Genomic DNA, 23,379 nt, shown 5'->3' on the forward strand with positions numbered 1-23,379 from the left:
TTTCTTTTTTTGTTAGCAGGTTTACACTCTAAGCCGACGATTTAGGTTAGAGATTGGAATAGGGAGAAAATATACAAAAAGAATCCATCAAACTCTACTGAGAGAACTTCAGTGTGAAGATGTGAAATTCTATACTAAGTATTTAATAATGGATGATAAAACATTTAATGTGACTCATAATGTGATATTAAAAGTTTTGTGGTTTTCACGGACCGTGTGTACTTAATGTCCGCCATTTTCTTTCTTCTCAGTCACAGATTTTATCAAAGGTATGATGATGACCATAACTTTTATCACAGAACTATGTCACAGCTAGATGTGATCATATATGCTATATTACAATGTAAAAGATTTTATCATAATATTTTATCAAATTTCGGTGTCACAGAAATTTGATAGTGTAATATAGGCCTTAGAGATGCTTCACACCCAATGCCTGACAAAGAATAGCGAAAGCCTTGCAGATCATTGCATGTAAAGTCACACAAAAAAATTATGCCATGCTTCGTAAAATATTATCGCAAAATTAAAAATGATTTGACAGAATTTAGCAACAGTTACGCTTAAAATTATCCGTTTTAGTCAGGTTTTTTACCTAAATGGTGCCCAAAAATGATTCCGTTTTCGCGTTAGGCAGTTTTCCGTTTTAAAGTATTATTTTACATAGGAAGTCATTCCCTTCCCAAATTTATTTTTCGTTTGTGCAGGTTTCCTTTTTGTAGAGGGCACGTTTTAGCAAGGTTGTACTGTACTACATTGGTACCAGGTCTAAGACAGCAAGTGATCTTATGTGATGACTTATCAGTCGTGCTAATAACGCTTTGGTGTGGAATGTATACAGTTGTCATAAGAAAAAGTGACCGCTTTCTAGAAGCAAAGTTCCATTCGGGTATCTTCGCTACAATTCAGAGACAGGCGATGTTACATGTTGTTGGACTACGTTGCCTGATATCTACAGTTATAATTAAAGTATTCCATGTGTTACTTTATAGCGTATTGGTAGCGTTATTCCTGAGGTCCTGAGTTCGAACACAATCTAGTGCTTTTTATGTTCTCTTTGTTTTGTTTTTAAGGGAGAGAAAATATACATAATTTCTTCTGTCCCTTTTACGATTATTTTAGTAATTAACATCAGGTTCATGAATGTATTATGTCATGACTTTCTCATAATTTATTATGACATTATGGCTGCAAATGGAAAGAAAATAAGATTTTAATCTCAACAAAAATATCTTTCGTGCCATAAGCAAAACAAACTTAATGGCATCTGCCTTTAGAACATTCAAATAATAATTAGGCGTTCAAAAACAAAATAAAAATCCACGATTCAATATTTAGTCTATCTTCCCCACATCTCGATCACATCTTGCATTCGCGTGGGCATGGAATCGACTAGTCTTTGTAAATAGCGACTGTTCTCAGCCACGACATTCCACGCTCCTGGACATACATAAGTGTTCTGTCCATGGGCATGTCTTTCACTGCAAACCCAGTATTCTCCAATCTTTTCTATTTTCTGCCTTCCTCTTAGTCTCCGCACGTGATCCACATATCTTAATGTCGTCTATTATTTGATATCTTCTTCTGCCCCGAACACTTCTCTCGTTCACCATGTCTTCCAGTGCATCCTTCAGTAGGCAGTTTCTTCTCAATCAGTGACCCAACCAATTTCTTTTTCTCTTTCTGATCAGTTTCAGCATTCTTCTTTCTTCGCCCACTCTTTCCAACATAATTTCATTCTTATTCTGTCTGTCCACTTGACGCGCTCCAGTCTTCTCCACTTCCACATTTCAAATGCTTGTATTCGTCTCTCTTCATTTCGTCGTAATGTCCATGTTTCTTCCCCATACAATGCCACACTACAACAAAGCACTTCACTCGTCTCTTCCTTAGTCCTTTTTACAGAGGTCTGCAGAAGATGCTCTTTTATCTATTAAAAGCTTCCTTTGCTTATGTTTCCAGTTTTTCTTGGAAATGATAAATGCGATAACTTCCGTTGCTTTCCGCACACCACTGTCTCTTTCGCATCTTAATAGATCCCAGGGGACCCAAGCGTGGAGGTGAGGAGAGTGGATTTGACGAGTTGGGTCCTCCGGACTTCACCGAAAGTTACCGGAAGGGATAAATATTGTAACTAGAATTAAAGTATGTTTGTACTTCTGACAGTTAACGTTATGAGTGAGGTGGGGGCACGTTGCCATAGCAACGAATGTTGTCATAGCAACGCCCAATCACAGTACGTTCCCCTCTCACCCTGCTGCCAACAACCTTCAGCAAGCATGCGAAGCGTTGCCAGTTCAACAAAATATACTCACGTGGTTTATGAGTCTGTTGGTTTGCTGTAACGGAGTTTCACTGTTCGTTGTTCTTAGTTTTGTCATCTAATATTCTGATTTTTTATCTGTGTTTCATAGTAATTGTTGTAGGGAATTATTATAAGTGTGTGTGTGTGTTATTAGGCCTATTAGTGTTTATTTAGTTTTTGCGGTTTATTTTTAAGTTTAAATTTAAAGTGGCAAGTCAAGCCTTAAACATAAAAGAGGGCGGCTACGACTTCATTCTACGAAAAGAAAATGTGCAAGGTTCGGCAAAGGAACACCAATTCGTGGCCAAGTCCGTAAACTGGTATGCTGTCTTAGGACTTATTTTGAATTAGAAAGACTGAATGAGAGTCAGCTAATTGATGTTCATAAAGTGTTGGGCAAACCGTAAAACAGCGAACGCTAAGCTCCGCCCACGACTCCTTTCCACTTTTCCCCTACAAGCTCACCACACACTCTAGCTCGAAAGAGTGGAAATAGGGGTTTAGGGTGGGATGACATCTACTGGAGGAAAGTGGAACAAAAAGAGTGAGTGCGGAATCTACGAAGCAAAAGCGGAACTTTGTCCTGTTTCCCTCTCCAGCCTCTCCTTCTCTCTTCCTTGCTTCATGTCTCTCTCTTTTTTTTTTTTTCTTATGACTTAGTAGAAGGTAGTATTCGATCCGGTGATCTTCCTAACGAAACGCATGCACGCTTTTTGGTCACGCTTTCAGTGGCGGCTCATGGGTATTGAATCTAGAGGGGCTACATGCAAAAATATATAATTAACCATGCAACTTACATTATTTAAAGATTAGTTCCATGCGCCTTGTCTTGTAGGTTGCAAACTTTTGAATCACCTTCTTATTAAAGTCCGGTATGTCGTTTAACATAGTCATTTCAATGGACAACATAGCTAATGCGGTCAGTCTCTCCTGTCTTATCGTATTTCTAAGATAGGATTTTACTCTCTTCAAACACGAAAAGCAACGTTCTGGTTCGGAAGTTGTCATTGGTATGGTGATAGCTATGCGTAGTAGTTCCACAACTTCTGAAAATGAGGCCTGCAAGTTCTCAGATAGAAGAAACTGCAAGAGCTTGACTGCGCCACTGATATTTCTGAATTCTTGTCTCTGATACAACACAGTGAGTTCCGTTTTTAGTTTGTCTTTATCGAGGATTGAAAAAGCTTCACACATACATTTAGGTCATTTTCAGGAAATGAGCTTTTGTAGCATTCAAATTTTTCTTGACACAGAAGAGAAGATACTATGAGATGATCTATGAACTGGAATCGGGCGTTAGCTTATGTGATAATGAGGTCACACACTTCCTTGGCTGCCGCAACCTGTCTGAATCCCTTCGACCTTACGACGCTTTTTAGGGTTTTCATTTTCACAGTTCTCGCTGCTCAACTGTGTACTGTTCCGTATTGTCTGTATGGCATTAACAAAGCTTGATATGCAGATTTGAACTTTAGAAACATCTAATTGGTGATGTAGTAGTTGATTGTATAATATATCTACGTGAGGCATCAATAAATGAAAAAAAAAACTGAGCCAGAAATTGAATTTAGGATCTTCAAGAGTACGTACCAGGGCACTTGCCCCATTTATTGTGATGTTGTTAGATGTTTCAGATTCCATTATGGTTTGAAAACATTCTAGCAATGGCTCCTTCTTTTCATGAACAACATTTACTGTTCTTATTTTAAAATTCCATCTTGTTGCCCCAGCTGATGGAATTCTCTTTGAAACACATGAATCTAACACAAACTGCCTAAGTGGAGATCGAGAGAAGAAGGCAGGGATACTGGATAAATTAGCAAAAAATATGCGAGCCCTTGTATTTTGTTTAGCAGCTCTTTCCATTATGAGATTCAACTGATGGGCATAGCAATGCACAAAATATGCATATTTGTAACAATCACTAACTTTTGCTTGTACCCCATTTAACACATCACTCATCACAGCTGCTCCATCGTATCTCTGTCCAATAAGCTTATCTTTCTTTTATTTTAAAATTATTTCTAGCTGTGAATGTATGCACTATGATATTGCATTTTCATCTTGTCTGGTTGAGTTAAAGAAACCCCAGAACCTCTCCACTGCTTTTCCTTCTCTGTTACAATACCGAACTACAATCACAAGCTGAAATTTTTCAGATATATCTGTGGTCTCAACAGCAAGAACAGACAAATTCGGCTTCCTCAATCTCTGCTAGAATTTCCTCTCTGAATACATCCAATATACATTCCAATAGCTCATTTTGAATACTTTTTGATAGGCCTGTAAATGGCGAAGAGCTCTCCAAATGGGACTTGAACATCGAATCTATTTCACTTGTATATTTCACCAAATTGAGGAATATTCCTTGATTGTCAGATCCTATCTTTTCATTATACCCTCGTAATGCTAACTCGTTAGTTCCACACAACTTGATACAGTCAATAATTCTAAACAAAACTTCTCTGTTTTTTCTCACGCAGTTGTTATGATGTTGAACAGCTTGTTTATGAGCTGAACTTAAACTCTCCTGAATATTCACTTTTCCCAACACAGCCAAGTTCAAGGTGTTATTTATATGTTTCACCGAATTTGCATGTTTATTAATCTTTCATTTAGTTTCCTAAGATCGGTTATGCCTTTCCGAGTTCAGCTAGAATCGCCACCAAACAAAAGACATGGAAAACAGAAAAGCGCATTTTTAATATCGCAGCCTGTCAACCACACAAACTTCTTATACACATCGCAATTAAACTTCCTCGTATATTCTTTTTGTCGGCTTGTCGAACACTGTTTTATATCTAGCACAGGTGTAGATCTTCCACGACACTTAATTTCACATTTCTCTTGAATTGTTAAGATACTGAACTGAACAGACTGTAAATATTGCACAGATTTAAACATTGTTGCACTTGTTACACTCACAACATTAAAGAAAACGTATTTAAAACTACGCGCACTTGTTAAAAGTGAAAACTAAACACAAACACTCCCGATCTTCACACGTTTGCTATAGGTCGCGCCAGGGATTTTGGCAGATGGATTTTCTTAATGTGAACTGGAGAGCGAGTCCTCACCGCTGCAAGATCGGCTGTTATCTCTGTCGCAGTGGAATGGGTAGACATAAGAGTAAACATGCACGCCCGAGTATTTATGCACTCTGGACAGTCGCCTCCAAAAACTAAACAAATATTACAGTAGTCTATATGTGTCTTTGGTATTCCCAAGAAACTTGTTCGATTAATTAAAATGTGTCTCAATGAAACTTCCAGCAGAGTCCGTATAGGCGAGTTTCTATCTGATGCTTTTCCAATTCACTGCGGGCTAAAGCAAGAAGATGCACTATCACCTTTACTTTTTAACTTCGCTCTAGAATATGCCATTAGGAAAGTTCAGGATAACAGAGAGGGTTTGGAACTGAACGGATTACATCAGCTTTTTGTCTATGCGGATGACGTGAATATGTTAGGAAAAACTCGACAAACGATTAGGAAAACACGGAAATTTTACTTGAAGCAAATAAAGCGATAGGTTTGGTAGTAAATCCTGAAAAGACAAAGTATATTGATTATGTCTCGTGACCAGAATATTGTACGAAATGGAAACATAATCTATTATATATATATATATATATATATATATATATATATATATATATGGAAATATGTTAATCCTTAGTCAATAGATAAGACTGAGTTTTATGAAATACGAATATTAAGGGATGGAAAATGGGAGGCAGTAATGATCAAAATAATTATACCGATTTATTTTGTTTAACCAGCAGACGTGCAGCCTTTAAATTTAAAACTAAGATTCACTCATAAAATTGGGTTAGACTATTCATCTCATCTCTCAGAATTGTTTCTAAAATGTATAAGGAAAGTAAAAAAATTCAATTTCATGTAGGCTACTCTCTTGAATTTCCCCCCCTCCCCCGAGTAGAAAGGAGAGAGAAAGAAGTCGACTATTTTAAAAATTCACTAAACTATATTTAACTAGAGACGTAAAATTTAAAATGGAGGTTACTCTCTACAATATTGGTTAAACTTTCTTAGGTTTTTTAAATACCATATCCTAAGAAACTAAAGCGCAAAGCTTCCCGAGATTTCAGACTGGCAGCTCCAGGGGAGCAAGTGGCTTCACTCCTAGTCCTCATCTCTGACTTCGGTCTGGCAGCGCCAGGGGAGGAAGCGACTAACGATTGCATGTCGAGAGCGAAATTTAAAAAAATTCGAGCATCAAAATAGACTGTATAATAAATGTATTTTACAACATAAAACGAGAGAATGCGCCACAAATGCTTGGGGGTGCTGCAGCTCCGCAGCCCCTCTTCGAAAGCCGCCCCTGCACGCTTTAGACCTCTCGGCTACCGAGACGAGTTGGTGGTAGAAGGGAAAATTAATATATTTATGATCAAGGGAACTGCCATAACGTATTGCAGAAATGCAGTGTGTGTCGTTGGATATGTCTTAGTACGTATGTGATTGTGTCTAATGCACATCAAGGGCATCCCACATCAATTTGGTTGTATTGTTTTGTGTTGTGTTGTAAAATATGAAATACATGCGAGGCGGTAGGCAGTGATCCACCGAAGCGGGGCAGATAGTAGAGAGAAACAGTAGGGAGAGAGAGAGAGAGAGAGCAGGCGAGCGAGGTGCCGAGCGGCGAGGGTGGGGATAACTTCCCCTACTGGCGTTCGCTGTTTCACGATTTATCCAAAGTGTTGGAGAGAACTGCTGCTGCTCTTAACATTTCCAGAAATACTGTCATCAGTAGTGGCAAGGAAAAGTGCGGAAAAGGGAAGGAAGTTGAAGAATAAGAGAAGGAAGATGGCACACCAGCTAAGCCTTCAGATGCGCTGCTGGCCATTCGCCGCCATGTATATTCATATTTCCTTAGAAAATACATAATTAATTATTACATGAGGTCTTCCGTACCAATTTTTAATTTATATTTGGTATTGAAATATGTTGTAGATTATAAATGTTCGTGTACCGGTTTTACAACATTGTTATTTAAATATTAAATATGTCGCATATTTTAACTTTATTCGTTCATTGTTGAGGCTCTCTGTCCTGCTAGCAAACAATACAAATTTGAAGTATGGTTTCGTTCCTGGAAATACAATTTAAATCCATATTACTTGTTTACGAATTCATATATTTCGGTATACAATTATTTAGCCCTTTGTAAATAAAGGTATTACTTTAAAAATGAACAAAAATACTTATTTCAAATAATAATCGCACATAATTCGTTCATGTAACAAAATTTAACCAGTCATCAGAAGGTTAATATTACAATTATTGTTGTTATTGTTGTTATTATTATTATTATTATTATTGTTGTTGCTGTTGTTGTTGTTAAAAGTGGTGGTATGGTAGTGGTAGTAGGGGTATTAGTAGTGTGATGGTATCGATCGATCAAAATTCGTTACGTGTAGTTACGTGAACTGTTACTATTTTTAATTTTGCGATAATGTCTTTTAGTCAGACAGCTCTAATAATAATCTTGGATTCAAGATACCTGCATTAGAAATTAGAATTCGAGCCTAAATTAATACAACGTGAGATAAGATGTAGTTTTCAATTTGAAATCCGCTGTCTCTTCCGTCTCTCACTGCAATGTGGCAACAGCGCACTCCCTCCTGTGATTCCACTTGATTCCACATACAACTGTCAGAAGTATATACAACATTTGTTAATTCTAACATAGTTCTATCAGGATTTTTGACCCGATCAGAGACCGGAAAATCCCAATAGCTTTTGCCCCCCACATCCTAGACGAGCTTCTACAAACCATCAGAAAAATTTGGAGGGTGATTGGGCCAATTTTTCCGCAAATGTTTCTATACTTGAGTCCTCGTAACTCAGTCGGAAGAATGTCGGAAGTCGGAATATAGTTGTCAACGTCTCGGGTTCAATTCCTCGTCACTCCTTTTCATTTTATTGTGTTTCAAGGCAGTATAATGTAATAATATAAAAAGAAAAAAACTAACACCACTATTTTGCAACTGTATAGTTTCAAACCTAATATCAAATTTATGTTATTTATATCGCTAAAGAACGATAACAGAATAACTTGAGTATTATTTATATAATATCACTAAAGGACGATAAAAGAATATAAATGAATAAATATCGGTTTGTTTAATCAATATAAGATATTATATAATATATAATTAATCAATAACTTATTTTACATACGAAAATGGTTATTTATATTTATAACAATTATTCATCTGTACTTCTGATCGAGTTATTACTCACTGGTGCAAGGTCACTTGATATCTCGTATCTCAGGCTGAAGCGAGAAATGGAAGAGTAAACAAGCCCTAGCTGTGGATCCCATGGACTACGCACATATCGCTAACCACAGAACTAAATGTTATTTAGGAATGATGTAAGTAGGCCATGTCAAGTTTCCCTGGATACCGAAGTTACCAAAACTTAAACTTACATTTTAGAAAATCTTGTTTATAATACAGGAACTTTTCATAACTATGGTATCCAGGGTAACTTGACATGATCTACTCACATCATTGCAAAACAACAAACGTAACACTTTAATAATGATGTAAACAAGACGGAAAGCGTTATCGCCAACTCATGCATGCAGGACAACAGTATTTCGCCGACTGGTCAATATCAGCAAGGTCGTACGTCAAAATCTGTCTATGGCTTCAGCTGTAACATAATAATTTTCTTCGGCTTGGTTATGGAGTGTGCAATTGGACTTTGACTTTGGTCAGCAGTAGACAAAGGATCATTTCTTGATGATATCAGTTATTTTTTATTTTTCTCTGTAATATATTTGTTCGTCCCTCGCCGTAGCTGCGTGATCTAATGCGTCATGCTATGAACTAGCAATACGAAATGAGCGCTTCTGGTTCGAATCTTCATCAGATAAGAAGTTATCTCATGGAATTTCGGCTAGTGTAAGAGTCCACCCAGTATTGTGATTGATTATTTTGAAGAGCTACAGTGAGTGACGAAATCCGATTAATCGTGTTTACCATACGTTACCCCCTTACAGGATGGATGATCGTTCATCTCTGCTGAATCTTATGCAAATGAGGTCAGCAGTCAGCTAGTCGACCTTGGCCCTCAGTGGTCTGTCGCACAACGGATTTCTTTTTATAGAAGCTAGTGGTCTAGTGGCTATAGCGCTGGACTTATAATCCTGTTGACCCGGGTTCTATCCTCGGTGTAACCCCGATTTATAACTTTGTTGGGCAAGCCCGTGGTCCAGGTAACAGAGGTTTTCTCCGGTAGCTCCGGTTCCTCTGTGGCATCCCAACAAATATCTATCGTTAAATGATCTAGGGTATAGGGTAGACTATCTCCCATGGCGCAACTCTGTTGGTAAATTGGTCTACACAATTACTGGCTCCATATGGATGAAAATATCGATGAAATACTTACTGTACCCGTATTGTTAAACCGAAGTCATTCATAATGAAAAAGCATGATTTTAGGCTGAGATAAATATTACATACAGTACATTCCTGCTATCCTACATCTTAAAAGTCTTCCATGACATGTATATTAGACCACAATACCTTATTTTGAACACTAATAACTAGGGTCCGTACACCAGCTATCTATAAACTGGAATGAAGTTGCCTCATTCGAAGTATATGTGACGTCACAGCGCAGGTAAAGTACGTTCGTATACAAAATAGTTACACATCCTCTGCCCTCTTCCTCTAGAAAGTCAAAATCGGGACACAGCCATAGTGAGTAGTCTTATCGATCACTGCTCTTACTAATCGTATTATTTAAATAACTACAGCTTTGTTATTGATTGAAAGTTCATTGAAGAAGTAAAATGCCTTAGGTAAGACGCTCAATCGTGTAATAATGCAGTGCATAATTGAGGATATTTGAACTAATATTTTCACTGTCAATATAGACAACATTATATATAAATTGTGTAAAATAAACGTACTTTTTTCATTATTAACTTCACACTATAATAATCAAACAAGAACCTAAGATACATACTTAATGCCGTGTTGTTTTGCTGACAGTTAAATTTAGTGTACTTCTTCAAATAAGCGCAATGTATGTATTTTAATAGTGTGAAATCTTAGCCTTAACTGAACCACCCCTACTTGTCTGTTAAGTTTTTCAGTGGATATGTTCGGGAAGAGAGCGGAAGACTATTTCATCAACTTAGCTGTTACCTCGTTATTCGTAAATTAAATATATGGTAAATTTAGAGATAAAAAAAATAAAAACCATAAAAGATGCTGAAGTGCAATCACGGATGTTAGGAGGTGATTAGAACATTGTTTAGCACAAGGTCGCGTACATTTTGAACACTTACTATGAAGAGTGTACGTACATAAACTACATGGAGTATTTCTCAGAAGATACCATTTTTGTTACTTTATGAGTAAAAAATAAAAGTTAGAAAAAAGTTTCAGTAAAAGTTCTTTCTTTGTAAAAGTAGTTTCCAATGGTATCTTCAATGACCCATGTTCTCATTTGAATTTTCAAAGTTGACAATAGGTATCCCTACTTCCGGTTTGTTACGGGAAATAGTACTGCCACCAATCGATTCTTTACATAGGTTTCGGTTATCAAAATTTTTTTATGGACAATCAGTATCACATAGTTTTCGAGAAAAAGGCTGATAAGGGTGGTCTGAAACATGCGGTATATAGATAACACTCCTTTAACAAAGCGAAAAATAAATATATTTGAAGGAATTTATCTTAACTTAGATATACACTAAATTCACCATCAGTCTAAACATGATTAAACACTATGGGTGCTATGCATAGACATTTCGCTAGCCCACGCTACGAGCGTGCTAAACTAGCCCCGACTATCGACTGATTACTTGTACAGGATTCATATCATATCATATCATATCATATCATATCATATCATATCATATCATATCATATATCATATCGTTAACACTGATTTATGAATACGAAAAACGTTAGTTCGCTGATCATCCACCGGAAGCCCACGCTAAGAATGTATATGAATATGGTCCTATAATACTATGTTGTAGGACTCATATTTATTACACAATGTTTTCTTGTTTTGATGCATACTATCACCTCCTAAAATATTAGATATTTGTGTAAGTTACTTTTCAGTGTTATTTAAAATTAACTTAATGTTATTGCGTAGAGAAAGTTATAAAATGGTTGAAATTCTCTATTTTTTGCTTCAGTATTTTCAAGATGCTCATCACCACACTTTGCATTCTGATAGCTACAATGTTCTTCCTCTGGATTCTCTTTGAGAGAAAAATTAGTCGGATGAAGAAAATGGTGGAGAAAATCCCGGGACCTAAAACAACTCCCATAATTGGAAATGGATTGGATGTTGGCTGGACACCAAATGGTTAGTATTTGTGACGTTTTAGGCGTCGTCCTTACCTTTATTGTTATGGTGCATATGATGATTAGGTCTACTCATGAAAGAACTCAGTCATGAGAGAAACATTTTTAAATAAGTAGCTTAATTTTATAATGAATAATTATATAGCCTATATTAATTGGAATACCAACATAATATCTTTCTAATATAAATAGAAACTTCATTCATATCCTTCGCCAATTGATATTGGAATTTCCGTCTGTCACAGGTTAGAAAATCTGGACATGCTATGCATGGAAATGTTTCGAATGCATTTCACAATTTACATATCCCAGATTGAATTAGGACGTTTCCAAAGTGTCATTCGTTAAACTTTGTTTAAGAGTTCTCCTTGATATTTTGCAAATGATTACACGCATTCTTCTGCAGCTCTGTTACAGTAGTTTTAGCCACGGCTTCCAGAGTATTTTTTTATGCATCTGCCTCTGAGAATTGTAAGTTTGGCAACTCAACCGTTGTTACCATAGCAACAGACCTACCACGCTATGTGACATTCAGTTCTTTTTCCGATCGCAACGCTTCTGTCATGTCCCATCTTTAAAAAAAAAGTATAGCGACCTTGGTAGTGACGGTTCTGAGAGAAAAGTCCAACTTGGGAAGTACTTATCACTTGCGTCTAGAGCCCACCTACCAAAAGCTTCCACTTGAGTAAGTAGTTAGAATTTCACTCGCCAGTTGGCAGTGGTGTTACAGTTTTCATATTAATAGAATCGTCGGCAAAATTAAAGCAGAAAAATAGAGATGTGTATTGTTTTATTAAGTCTTGCTACTTTACATTCTATTCCCCAAGGAACATTCAGTAAATTTGTTAAAGATTAAATAATTGGCAAAAAAATATTAATTACAAGCTGTCCGACAGGGAGTATGATTATTGTACTAATCAAAATCAAGTAATTAAAAACAGAAAGAAAAGCCATAATTCTTACGACAAAATGTATCCTGATTTCCTGAAATATTATGATATTATGAGGACAAACCAAACATCGGTCTGAAAATGTCGATTCCTCAACACATTCTCAAATACTTCAAAATAAAATCTCATCTACCTCCGATAGACATTAAAAATCAGAAGAATTCAATACAAGGCAGTAATACCACGCCGAAAAGTTACGTTTCCAATAATTGTACAATGCAATACAGTCTCATAGCAACACTTCATTGGAAATAAACAACATTTCAAGATATAAATCTCATAAAGTAGATTCTGCTTGTGTAAAAATAGAGTCCCATTACGTAAAATTTATTCTTAAACAATTTGATGAATTATGGAAAGAAACAGCTAGTGAACAATTTCCTAAAAAAAAAAACAAAAAAAAAATACAACAATTAAAGGATATAATTAGCCACCCTACCCATTACCTCCTGGCTTAGTTGCTTCATAGGTGGTGCCTTGTTGGTATCACTTGTGAGGTTCAGACCTGTCTTCGGACAGTTGACTAAACAACAACAAAACAAGGGATATAATTATGCCTTTACTGAAATCAGACGTTCTCAATAGGATTGGTATTTAATTTTAATATTAAGATAAATTACTATCTTGGACATTTCAAGCTTATAGGGAACTTGCACTCTAAATATCATTCAGTCGAATACCAGGGGCGTTTTAAATGAAAATAATTACTAATTGATATTATTTCTCATTACGAATGTCATATCCTAATAATAATAGAAACTGGTTAAAACTAGGGTTGCCATAATGAAGAAACAAAAAACCAGTACATGATTCAGAAGTCAATTTGATCGACAAGAGGAAACGTAGGAATTTATAAGAAACTTGTATCATTTATTTTTCATAGGCACTAGTACACTAATATCTCTTGTTTACTTAATATGGACGGGGCTGGCCACTTCAGTAATACACTTTACTTATCTAGCACATTATTATTTGGCATGCAATTTACATTATTACCATTTGTTTCAGCACCACACCATTCAGGTCTGTATATCACCATTACAGAACCACTCATACTTCTCAAAACTGTGAAGAGACGAAAGGAACTTTGCTCGTTTGTGGATGACTTTGTGAAATTAACTGCAATTTACATTTACCATATCACACTCTATCTGCAGATGCGTTTACTAACTTGAGTGATAATCTGCTCCTTTCTTTTATCCACTGAGCATTCATCAAAGAAAATGATCTTTGAACGTTGGTATTTTATCTTTGTAGAGAGAAATAACAATTCTACCATTTTTAGCAGTTGTAAATACTACATAACAGAAATACAACTGCGACAAAAATTTACCGAGATTTCGTGTGAAATTATATCGTTAGAAATTTCCTCTTTATTGTGCGGTAGGAAAAAATTAAATTTTATCACCTGGGCAAACAGAAGGCTCTCACTGACTTCGTAACATGTATTATCTTGCATCGACTTGAATATCATTTCAACACTGTCTTACAAATTATTGCAATTTTCCAGATTTCTGTTCGACTTCATTCAAAATCGTGGACATCCGTCTTTTCGGCCCAGAATTTTCCTTACACTATAAAACCATGAACTGTCCGCAAAATCCGCGGCATATGGCAGCCTTTTGTTATAACCCAATTCCAATTAAACTTAATGGCTTTTCTCAATCCTATCCATCATGTAGATCAGATCATTATAAGGGATATATGTTTACATTCACAAAAACATAGAAGTAAGCTCTTGAAGGATATTTAATTTTTTTCAAACAATATAATTTATTATAAACAATAAATGCATAATTATTGTTTTGTTGTTTAGTCAACTGTCCGAAGACAGATCTGAACCTCACAAGTGATACCAACAAGGCACACCTATGAAGCAACTAAGCCAAGACATAATGGGTAGAGTGGCTAATTATATGCTTTAATAATTGTTGTATTTTTGTGTTTTAGAAAATTGTTCATTAGCTGTTTCTTTCCAGAATTCATCAAATTGTTAAAGGATAAATTTTACATAATGGGACTCTATTTTTACACAAGCAGAATCTAATTTATGAGATTTATATCTTGAAATGTTGTTTATTTCCAATGAAGTGTTGCTATGAGACTGTATTGCATTGTACAATTATTGGAAACACAACTTTTCGGAGTGGTATTACTGCCTTGTACTGAATTCTTCTGATTTTTAATGTCTATCGGAGGTAGATGAGATTTTATTTTGAAGTATTTGAGAATATGTTGAGGAACCGACATTTTCAGACCAATGTTTGACCTCATAAAATGGTATATTATGTTAAATCATAATATTTCAGTAAATCAGGATACATTTTGTCGTCAGAATTATGGTTTTTCTTTCTGTTTGCTATTACGTGATTTTGATTAGTACAATAATCATACTTCCTGTCGAACAGCTTGTAAAATAATATTTTTTGCCAATTACTTAACCTTTAACGTTTTTACTGAAGTCCACACCTGTGGAGTAACGGTCAGCACGTCTGGCCGTGAAACCAGGTGGCCCGGGTTCGAATCCCGGTCGGGGCAAGTTACCTGGTTGAGGTTTTTTCCGGGGTTTTTCCTCAACCCACTAGGAGCAAATGCTGGGTAACTTTCGGTGGTGGACCCCGGACTCATTTCACCGGCATTATCACCTTCATTTCATTCAGACGCTAAATAACCTTAGATGTTGATACAGCGTCGTAAAATAATAAAATAAAAAAATAATAAAATTTTTACTGAATGTTCCTTAGGGATTAGAGTGTAAAGCAGCCAAGACTTAATAAACCAATACACATCTCCATTTTTCGGCATTAGTGTTGCCGCCATCTAGCGTCAAAAGATTCTATTAATACGAAATCTGTAACTGGGAAGTGAAATTCTAACTTGGAAACTTTTGATAGGGTAGGCTCTAAGACCACGCCTGCACAAGGTTTGCGCTCTCCGAGTCGGCTCACAGCTCGAGAGCGGAATGCAGATATTGCCTGCGCTCTCGTATAAAATGTACATAAAAGTACTAGTATGAGTGTTCATAAAATGAATTCTCGTTCAGTGTTTACAAAACTATCTTGGACTATAAAGCGAGAAGCTCCATCGCAACCTCTCTTCGGAAGGAAAAGTAGGACGTTTACGAAGAACTGCACTGCTTGGCTGAGAATAGGTCAACGAGAAGAGCAGACATTATAGCCATCGATCGCCGGAATCGAAGATGCCTCATTCTTGATCCTACTGTCCGTTTTGAGAAGGATGATCAACAAGCCAATAACATTAACGATGAAAAGAAGTTCATTTACAATCCATGTATTCCTCACTTCAGTGAGAGTTTCAAAATGAATATTAATACATGGGAAATGAAAGGACTTCTTTTTGGCGCTAGGGGAACTTCATTTAAGTTAACCAAAACTATTCTCCTTTCTCTTAAATTTTCTAATGAGGACATTAATAAAATTTGTCTAATGGTATTGAGAGATTCATTATCCATTTGACACAATCACTTGTATAATACTACGTAATATTTTTTTTTACTTCATTTCATTACTCTGCAATGTACTTTCATCTCATGTTTCTCCGAAATCAAATTGTACTTTATTTTAAAATTTATCATTGTTCCGTATTCTCTCCACAATCATATTGCATTTTTAATTTAACCTCTGCTTTGTATTCTGGATCCTAGTGGTCAGCCGTAGATGTCGGCCAGATGTCCCAAATTGTGGAATTTGTGTGTGTGTGTGGAATAAAGAAATATTTATTTTACAGAAATAATAGAAACTCTATAGCTACTTAAATATACAATATCATTTTGTTATATTTTTATTTATCAGTACATCAAAATGGGGTTTTATGCTGTTGGCAGCTGAAAGGAACAGTAGCCTACTGATCGTAATGAAACATCAGTTACAGATGTTCGATGTCTGCCTTTATTAAAGTTGATTATAGAAAACAGTTGCTCACAAATATAAATGTTGAGCGAAACATAGCAATCATTTTCACAGCCAGCTTGTGTAGTCGTGAATATTATTGCTGAGATTTAGTCTTGTAAAACTCAACGAGAATAGTAGTATTATTCAAACAGTCTTTAGCCTTAGGCCACATTGAAGATTAATAAGTTCAAGCTGTAAATCTTATAACACAGTTTCAACTGGTGTTGAAGCAATTTATTATGATAACTTTAAACTTCTTTCCAATTAAGACAAGATCTTGGAACCTAGAATTAAATTCATTTTGAATTTCAATTAATATTTGGACATAATCGTTTAACATGGATTCATCATGAGCAGTTTCTATTGTTCAAAAGTGAGCCATATTATTTTTCTCAACAAAGCTCATGTCACTTTTCCTGAAAATGTTCCTTTCGTACCATAGATCGTTTGTTGGTGACCAGTATGCCGCATGGATGGGCAACTCGTGCTCACAAAGTGCTAAAGAAAACCTTGAAAGAGAGAAAGATAGACGGAGACAGCCGCAGCAGTTACAACTTGTTTGTAGATTCGCTGCAAAAGCAGTTCACTGCCGCGGTGCGCTCTGGCAGCTCATGCAGGTGGTCGTGATATCTACTCCTTGGTGTGAATTTCAGAATGACGTTGGTACAATAATTATAGTAATTTTAGACAGACTGTACCTAAACACACATAACAAAATTATATTATTTCCTAGCTTTGTAAATTAGTTTAGTACTGGAAACAAACCTGAATACACCTTTTCAAGAGACAACAGATATATCTGCAATATTTATTATTATACCATTTGTTAATATTTATTTATTTACTTACTTACTTAGTTAAATAAATAAATAATTAAGTATTTATTTATTTATTTATTCTGGTGTAGTTAAGGCCATCAGGCCTTGTCTTCCACAACACCAGGAATACAAATACAATAATAGAAATAAACAGAAAAAAATATGCTATATACAAAGTAAAGCTACACAAGAAATAAAGAGAGATAAAAAAACACTATAAACTAAGTAAAGCCACACAAAAATATACACAGGTTACAGTCACACAAACAATGTCTTATTTGAGAGTCCGTATAGGCCAGTTTCTATCTGATGCTTTTCCAATTCACTGCGGGCTAAAGCAAAGAGATGCACTATCACCTTTACTTTTTAACTTCGCTCTAGAATATGCCATTAGGAAAGTTCAGGATAACAGAGAGGGTTTGGAATTGAAGGGGTTACATCAGCTTCTTGTCTATGCGGATGACGTGAATATGTTAGGAGAAAATACACAAACGAATAGGGAAAACACGGAAATTCTACTTGAAGCAAGTAAAGCGGTAGATTTGGAAGTAAATCCCGAAAAGACAAAGTATATGATTATGTCTCGTGACGAGAATATTGTACGAAATGGAACTATAAAAATTGGAGACATCCTTCGAAGAGGTGGAAAATTTCAAATATCTTGGAGCAAAAGTAACAAATATAAATGATAAGCGGGAGGAAATTAAACACAGAATAAATATGGGAAATGCGTGTTATTATTCGGTTGAGAAGCTTTAGTCATCTAGTCTGCTGTCAAAAAATCTGAAAGTTAGAATTTATAAAACAGTATACTACCGGTTGTTCTGTATGGTTGTGAAACTTGGACTGTCACTTTGAGAGAGGAACAGAGATTGAGGGTGTCTGAGAATAAAGTTCTTAGTAAAATATTTGGGGCTAAAAGGGATGAAGTTACAGGAGAATGGAGAAAGTTACACAACGCAGAACTGCATGCATTATATTCTTTACCTGACATAATTAGGGACATTAAATCCAGACGTTTGAGATGGGCAGGGCATGTAGCACGTATGGGCGAGTCCTGAAATGCATATAGAATGTTAGTTGGGAGGCCGGAGGGAATAAGACCTTTGGGGAGGCGAGACGTAGATGGGAGGATAATATTAAAATGGATTTGAGGGAGGTGGGATATGATGGTAAAGACTGGATTAATCTTGCTCAGGATAGGGACCGATGATGGCGGGCTTATGTGAGAGTGGCAATGAACCTGCGGGTTCCTTAAAAGCCATAAGTAAGTAAGTAAGTACTTATGTCTTATTTGAAACATAGAACGCGAGAATTTACAAGTCTTTATACATTAAAATGTATTCCTCTGTTCTCAGAAATATAATAATCTATATTCGCAAACAAACACAAATGCAAGGAAGTATTTTTCACATGTAACGGCGGATGAAAGCTCTTTCTCTACATTGAGAGCTTTTACACTTCTTTCTTGTATTAAACTCTGACTCAAGTATATATGGAAGCAAAGAGTATATTTGGAAATTCTGACTTAGGCAGCATTACGAACAGTTCGATTCCTGATTTCTCTGGAATCTGAGTGGCGTGCTGTTCTGTAGATTTATCAATCCAAGCTCTAAACTTTCAGGATCTTCTATCGACTGTAAGCCAAAAGGATTTAAAAAAAATCTCGATTCCTTGTCAATTGTCACTGTTTCTCCAAACGTACCAGTGAATTCTGCTGTAGGTATTGAAGTAGGGTCTTATATTTGATAAGAAGATTTTCTTATCACTCTTCAAGATAGTTTATAGTGAAGTTGTCTATGTTCTACATGATAGGCTACTGCCACATTTCAAATTTATCCATAAATGCTCTTAGCTAGTCGATCGTATGTCGTGCAATTCTGTAACTCGCACGCACAACGTGCTAACGATATTAATTGATATCAGTCTCACATTTTTGATATCCCATTTTTACCTTTAGCTATTCTAAAGCAGATCTAGACAGCATTTCTTTACTAAAACCTTCACTGTGTTTATTTGTAACATAAAATGTCATGCGTAAGAAAGTTAATAGAACATAATACATGCTTTATCTCCTTTCTTAATAAAAAATCTTTCACTTTCGACTCATCACAAAGGGAAATGATCTGGAGATTATATTGTTTTTCACTTAAAACGAGCCGCCACTTACTGCAGACGAGAACAAACTTGTTTACAGGCACTACAGTACAGAGTCCACGGACCTTGCGTTCTACCTACACTGAGGTTGTGTTCACACTTCGAGAGCACGAGTTACCCACCCATGCTAATGCCCATAGTCTGAAGAACAAAAACTAATCACACTTTCAATCTATGTTGCAGATCATTTAAAATGCTTCCTGCGTTACAGTTTAGAGTATGGTGGCATTTATCGATTTTGGATTGTCCACAACTTGATGATAGTAGTTAGTAACTTGGAGTATGTTCGGGTAAGTAAAACAAAGCTATAATATTATGAAGAATATTTTCCTTGCAGCTATAATTCTCTTCTTAGACACAAAATCAAGTTTAATTAATTTTAATTACTTAATAATCATAATTAAGAATCAGTTTAAACCACTGTTCCGTAGTAACTATGAGTATTATAATATTTATTTGGACATGTCGATTTCTCTTAGTGATAGACACTTCCACACATGAGATATTGTTTGTTGACACTTTCTTGGCAAATGAGTTCTCCAATTCTCTTTGTTACTTAATATTTCTCCCATGAATATATTTTTTTTATTTGATCACAATTTGATATTAATTTAGTTTTGACATTTTCCTTACTCTGTAAGTTCGTTTCCGTCGCCGTCTACCTTGGTTTCCTTGTAAGTTTTAAGAGGCATTTCCTTAGGTCAGTATCAGAGTCGCAACATATAATAATAATAATAATAATAATAATAATAATAATAATAATAATAATAATAATAGTCGGCTAAGGTGTTTGCCTGTCGGTCTGAAGTTGCGCTCGGGCGCCGGTTCGATCCCCGCTTGGGCTGATTACCTGGTTGGGATTTTTCCGAGGTTTTCCCCAATCGTGAGGTGAGGTAATCTATGGCGAATCCTCGGCCTCATCTCGCCAAATACCATCTCGCTATCACCAATTCATCGACGCTAAATAACCTAGTAGTTGATACAGCGTCGTTAAATAACCAACTAAATAATAAAAAAAATAAATAATAATAATAATAATAATAATACGTGGCACTATAGCCCTTTAAGTGCCCAAACCCAGCAGTAGTCGGCTGCTGACGTAACGTCCATATGCCGAAGCAGAGGTGGACGATCATCCAACCAGAATATAGATATCGTGTGATTAGCACGATGATCCCCCCAGCCGTTATAGCTGGTTTTCGTAACCGGATATCGCTACCTATCCCTGCTGTCCAAGTACATCACGATGCTGGGTGGGCACCAGTCCCATGCACTGGCCGAAATTTTGAGAAAATGTTTTGCTCTATGAGAAGTCATCTCTTAACGCAAGTTCTATGCAGAATGCTTTAAACCACGATGCCACGACGCGGAACGGATAAACATATAGCTTACTGAAATGTGTAACAGGCTCCGTAAAGCTATTTATAAATCTGTCATTCTCCGAAATTATTTACCCATTTGTATCTAGAGAATACTATTTATTCAATATTTGAATCTATACTTCGATATATTATAATTAGTTGGGAAGAAGTGCTAAATCACCGTTGCACCAAAATTTGTTTGTCAAGACCATTTGAGTACCCGCACATTTTATTTTTATTTTGTTTTTCAGAATTTTGTTTTCATAATATTGAACAATTTAATTCTGTTTAATTTTTTCATAAAATCAATGTATGGAAAGGGGACATAGAAACATGTCAGCAAACTAGACGAATATGTTAACTATTTTATTTGAACCAAAATACTGTACCATATAAAATCTGGGAAATTCATTCTTCATATAATGGATCAAATTATACGAGTATAAACGGCTTATTAAAATAAATCCACAATTAAGTAACCTTAATAATAAAATTCTTAGCAAGAGAATTTTATGGTCTTAAAAGAAGTGAATATATACGGAAAGAGCTAAAAATAACTAACTTAGCATATTAGACCGGATAAGTAAATATAGAGCAAACTAGAATATTTAAATAGAATGGACGAATTCCGTATCCCGAACAAGATACTCGTGTACTAGCCAACAGGACTGAGAAATTTGGGATGCCCAAAGAATTTACAGTTTCCAAATACTTAAAACCGGAACAAATCAATATGACTTAAACGATAATGATGATTAGACTCGGATGTTTAGGCACTAAAACCGTGTATTTTAGGTCCCAAAATAGGCACTTATGGTAACAAAATGGACAGAGAAGAATCAAAATATGCATTGAATGAACATTTAATCAGTTACTTTCATGACTAAAATATTTAAAAACACTAAATTTAAAATATTAACACGACAATGACATAATTAAATTCTGTTTTTGTTCAATATTTTCATTCCTGTTTGTTCTGCCTGCTATGATTGGCATGGAAATGAATTACAAGAATAATTTATAAATGAGTAAGGTGTAAAATATGCCTCTTCCTGTTTAAAATCATTTTGTATGTAGAAAAAGTATGTTCGACATCCACTCATAACATAAGTGCATATTTTAACTTTGAAATATCGCAGAGTTTCACATGTGGAGTTGCGTGTTGTTCTCTATTTTTCCTCTATGTGAGAAGTGTAGCGCAAGTTGACAATACGTTGAGAAAACATTGAATAAGAATTAAATATACGGTAGAAAAATTTCTAAAATACGCACTTTAATGCAGAATAGTACAGAAATAGGCAATAATGGTGAAACAGGCAATTTTAGGCACTATAAAGTTTTTCCAAATTGACTACATACATGTGGAATATAAATATACTGTATATATTTTTATTCTTTTGTTTCTTTAGGCCCAGGAAAAAAATAGGCATTTGCCTTAACATCCCAAGTCTGATGATGATGATGATGATGATGATGATGATGATGATGATGATGATGATGATGATGATGACGACGACGACGATGATCATGATATTTCTTTATGTTGAAAATGGTTTATTATTTCAGTTGTTGATATATGTATTTTTTTTATTTTCTTCTTTTTTAACTAGTGATTATTTCTCAACTTATACTTCAAGATTTTAAGTATACCTTATGTCGTATTGTCATTTAATTTCTAGTATTATATTATGTAAATGGTATTGCCCCAAGCACAAGCATTTGCTCTTTTGAGGATTATATACTATAGCTTAATTTATTATTTCAATAAAATCAAATTCAATATTTAAAAATAATAACATATTTCAATTCGCATATGAGTACATTATGCGTAACTTATATCCACCATTTTGAAATTAAACTTCATTGTAAATTTCTTAATTGTCATTTATACATTGCATTTATTCAACAGTTTTATGAATTAATAACACTTCTAATCGTATATTTACATCCCCAATAACATGAGTCCAACCAAAAATACACATAAACTGTTTTGTGATACAAGATATGACATGTAAACAGTTTATTTTTCAGATTATCCTTTCTGATCCTGAACTTCTGGACAAAGCGTATTTTTATAATTATATTCCTTTTGGTGCTCGAGGGCTCGTTATTAATCCAGGTAAGAAAGTTAATGTATTAATTTACAAACAAGATTTCAGACCTTGGCCAGCTTCCAACTACGAATAAAGTAATCGTGGCCTAATGCTAGCGCGCTGGTCTCCCACTCAAATGAATTGTGTTCGATCCCCGGAAAAATCAGGATGGAATTTATGGTGGTCAAAGATGTTGCAGAGCATTTTTGTTGGGGTACTCCCGTTTTTCTCTATCATTTCACCAGCACTCTTCATCTAAAAATAGGATGGAATGAAGTACGGGTTGCCAATGCTGATATGGGAATGGCTTGGAGTTCCGAATCCCTGGAGTTTATCACGCTACTCGTCAACAGATGGGACTTGGCTATATCAGGGGCTGAGGCAGAATGGCCTACCTAAGAGTTTCGGTTTCACAGC

General features: G+C 35.6%; 2 protein-coding genes across 3 annotated transcripts in view; one reads left to right on the top strand and one right to left on the bottom strand.

Moving 5' to 3' along the window:
* Positions 1–23,379, bottom strand: part of LOC138711803 (uncharacterized) — a 342,343-nt gene that overhangs the window by 215,002 nt on the left and 103,962 nt on the right. The gene's annotated exons all lie outside the window — the stretch shown is intronic.
* LOC138711798 (cytochrome P450 4C1-like) overlaps positions 1–23,379 on the top strand; it is a 391,497-nt gene that overhangs the window by 21,621 nt on the left and 346,497 nt on the right. For both annotated transcript variants that reach the window (XR_011335460.1, XM_069843031.1), the window contains exons 2-4: positions 11,501–11,673; positions 19,692–19,798; positions 22,901–22,988. Coding sequence is in view for 1 of the 2 variants with exons in the window: in XM_069843031.1 (XP_069699132.1) it covers positions 11,511–11,673; positions 19,692–19,798; positions 22,901–22,988 (358 nt within the window). In the remaining variant the exon portion in view is untranslated. The remainder of the gene's footprint in view (positions 1–11,500; positions 11,674–19,691; positions 19,799–22,900; positions 22,989–23,379) is intronic.

Source organism: Periplaneta americana, chromosome 13, assembly GCF_040183065.1.
Source record: "Periplaneta americana isolate PAMFEO1 chromosome 13, P.americana_PAMFEO1_priV1, whole genome shotgun sequence".
In the NCBI taxonomy this organism is placed as follows: domain Eukaryota; kingdom Metazoa; phylum Arthropoda; class Insecta; order Blattodea; family Blattidae; genus Periplaneta; species Periplaneta americana.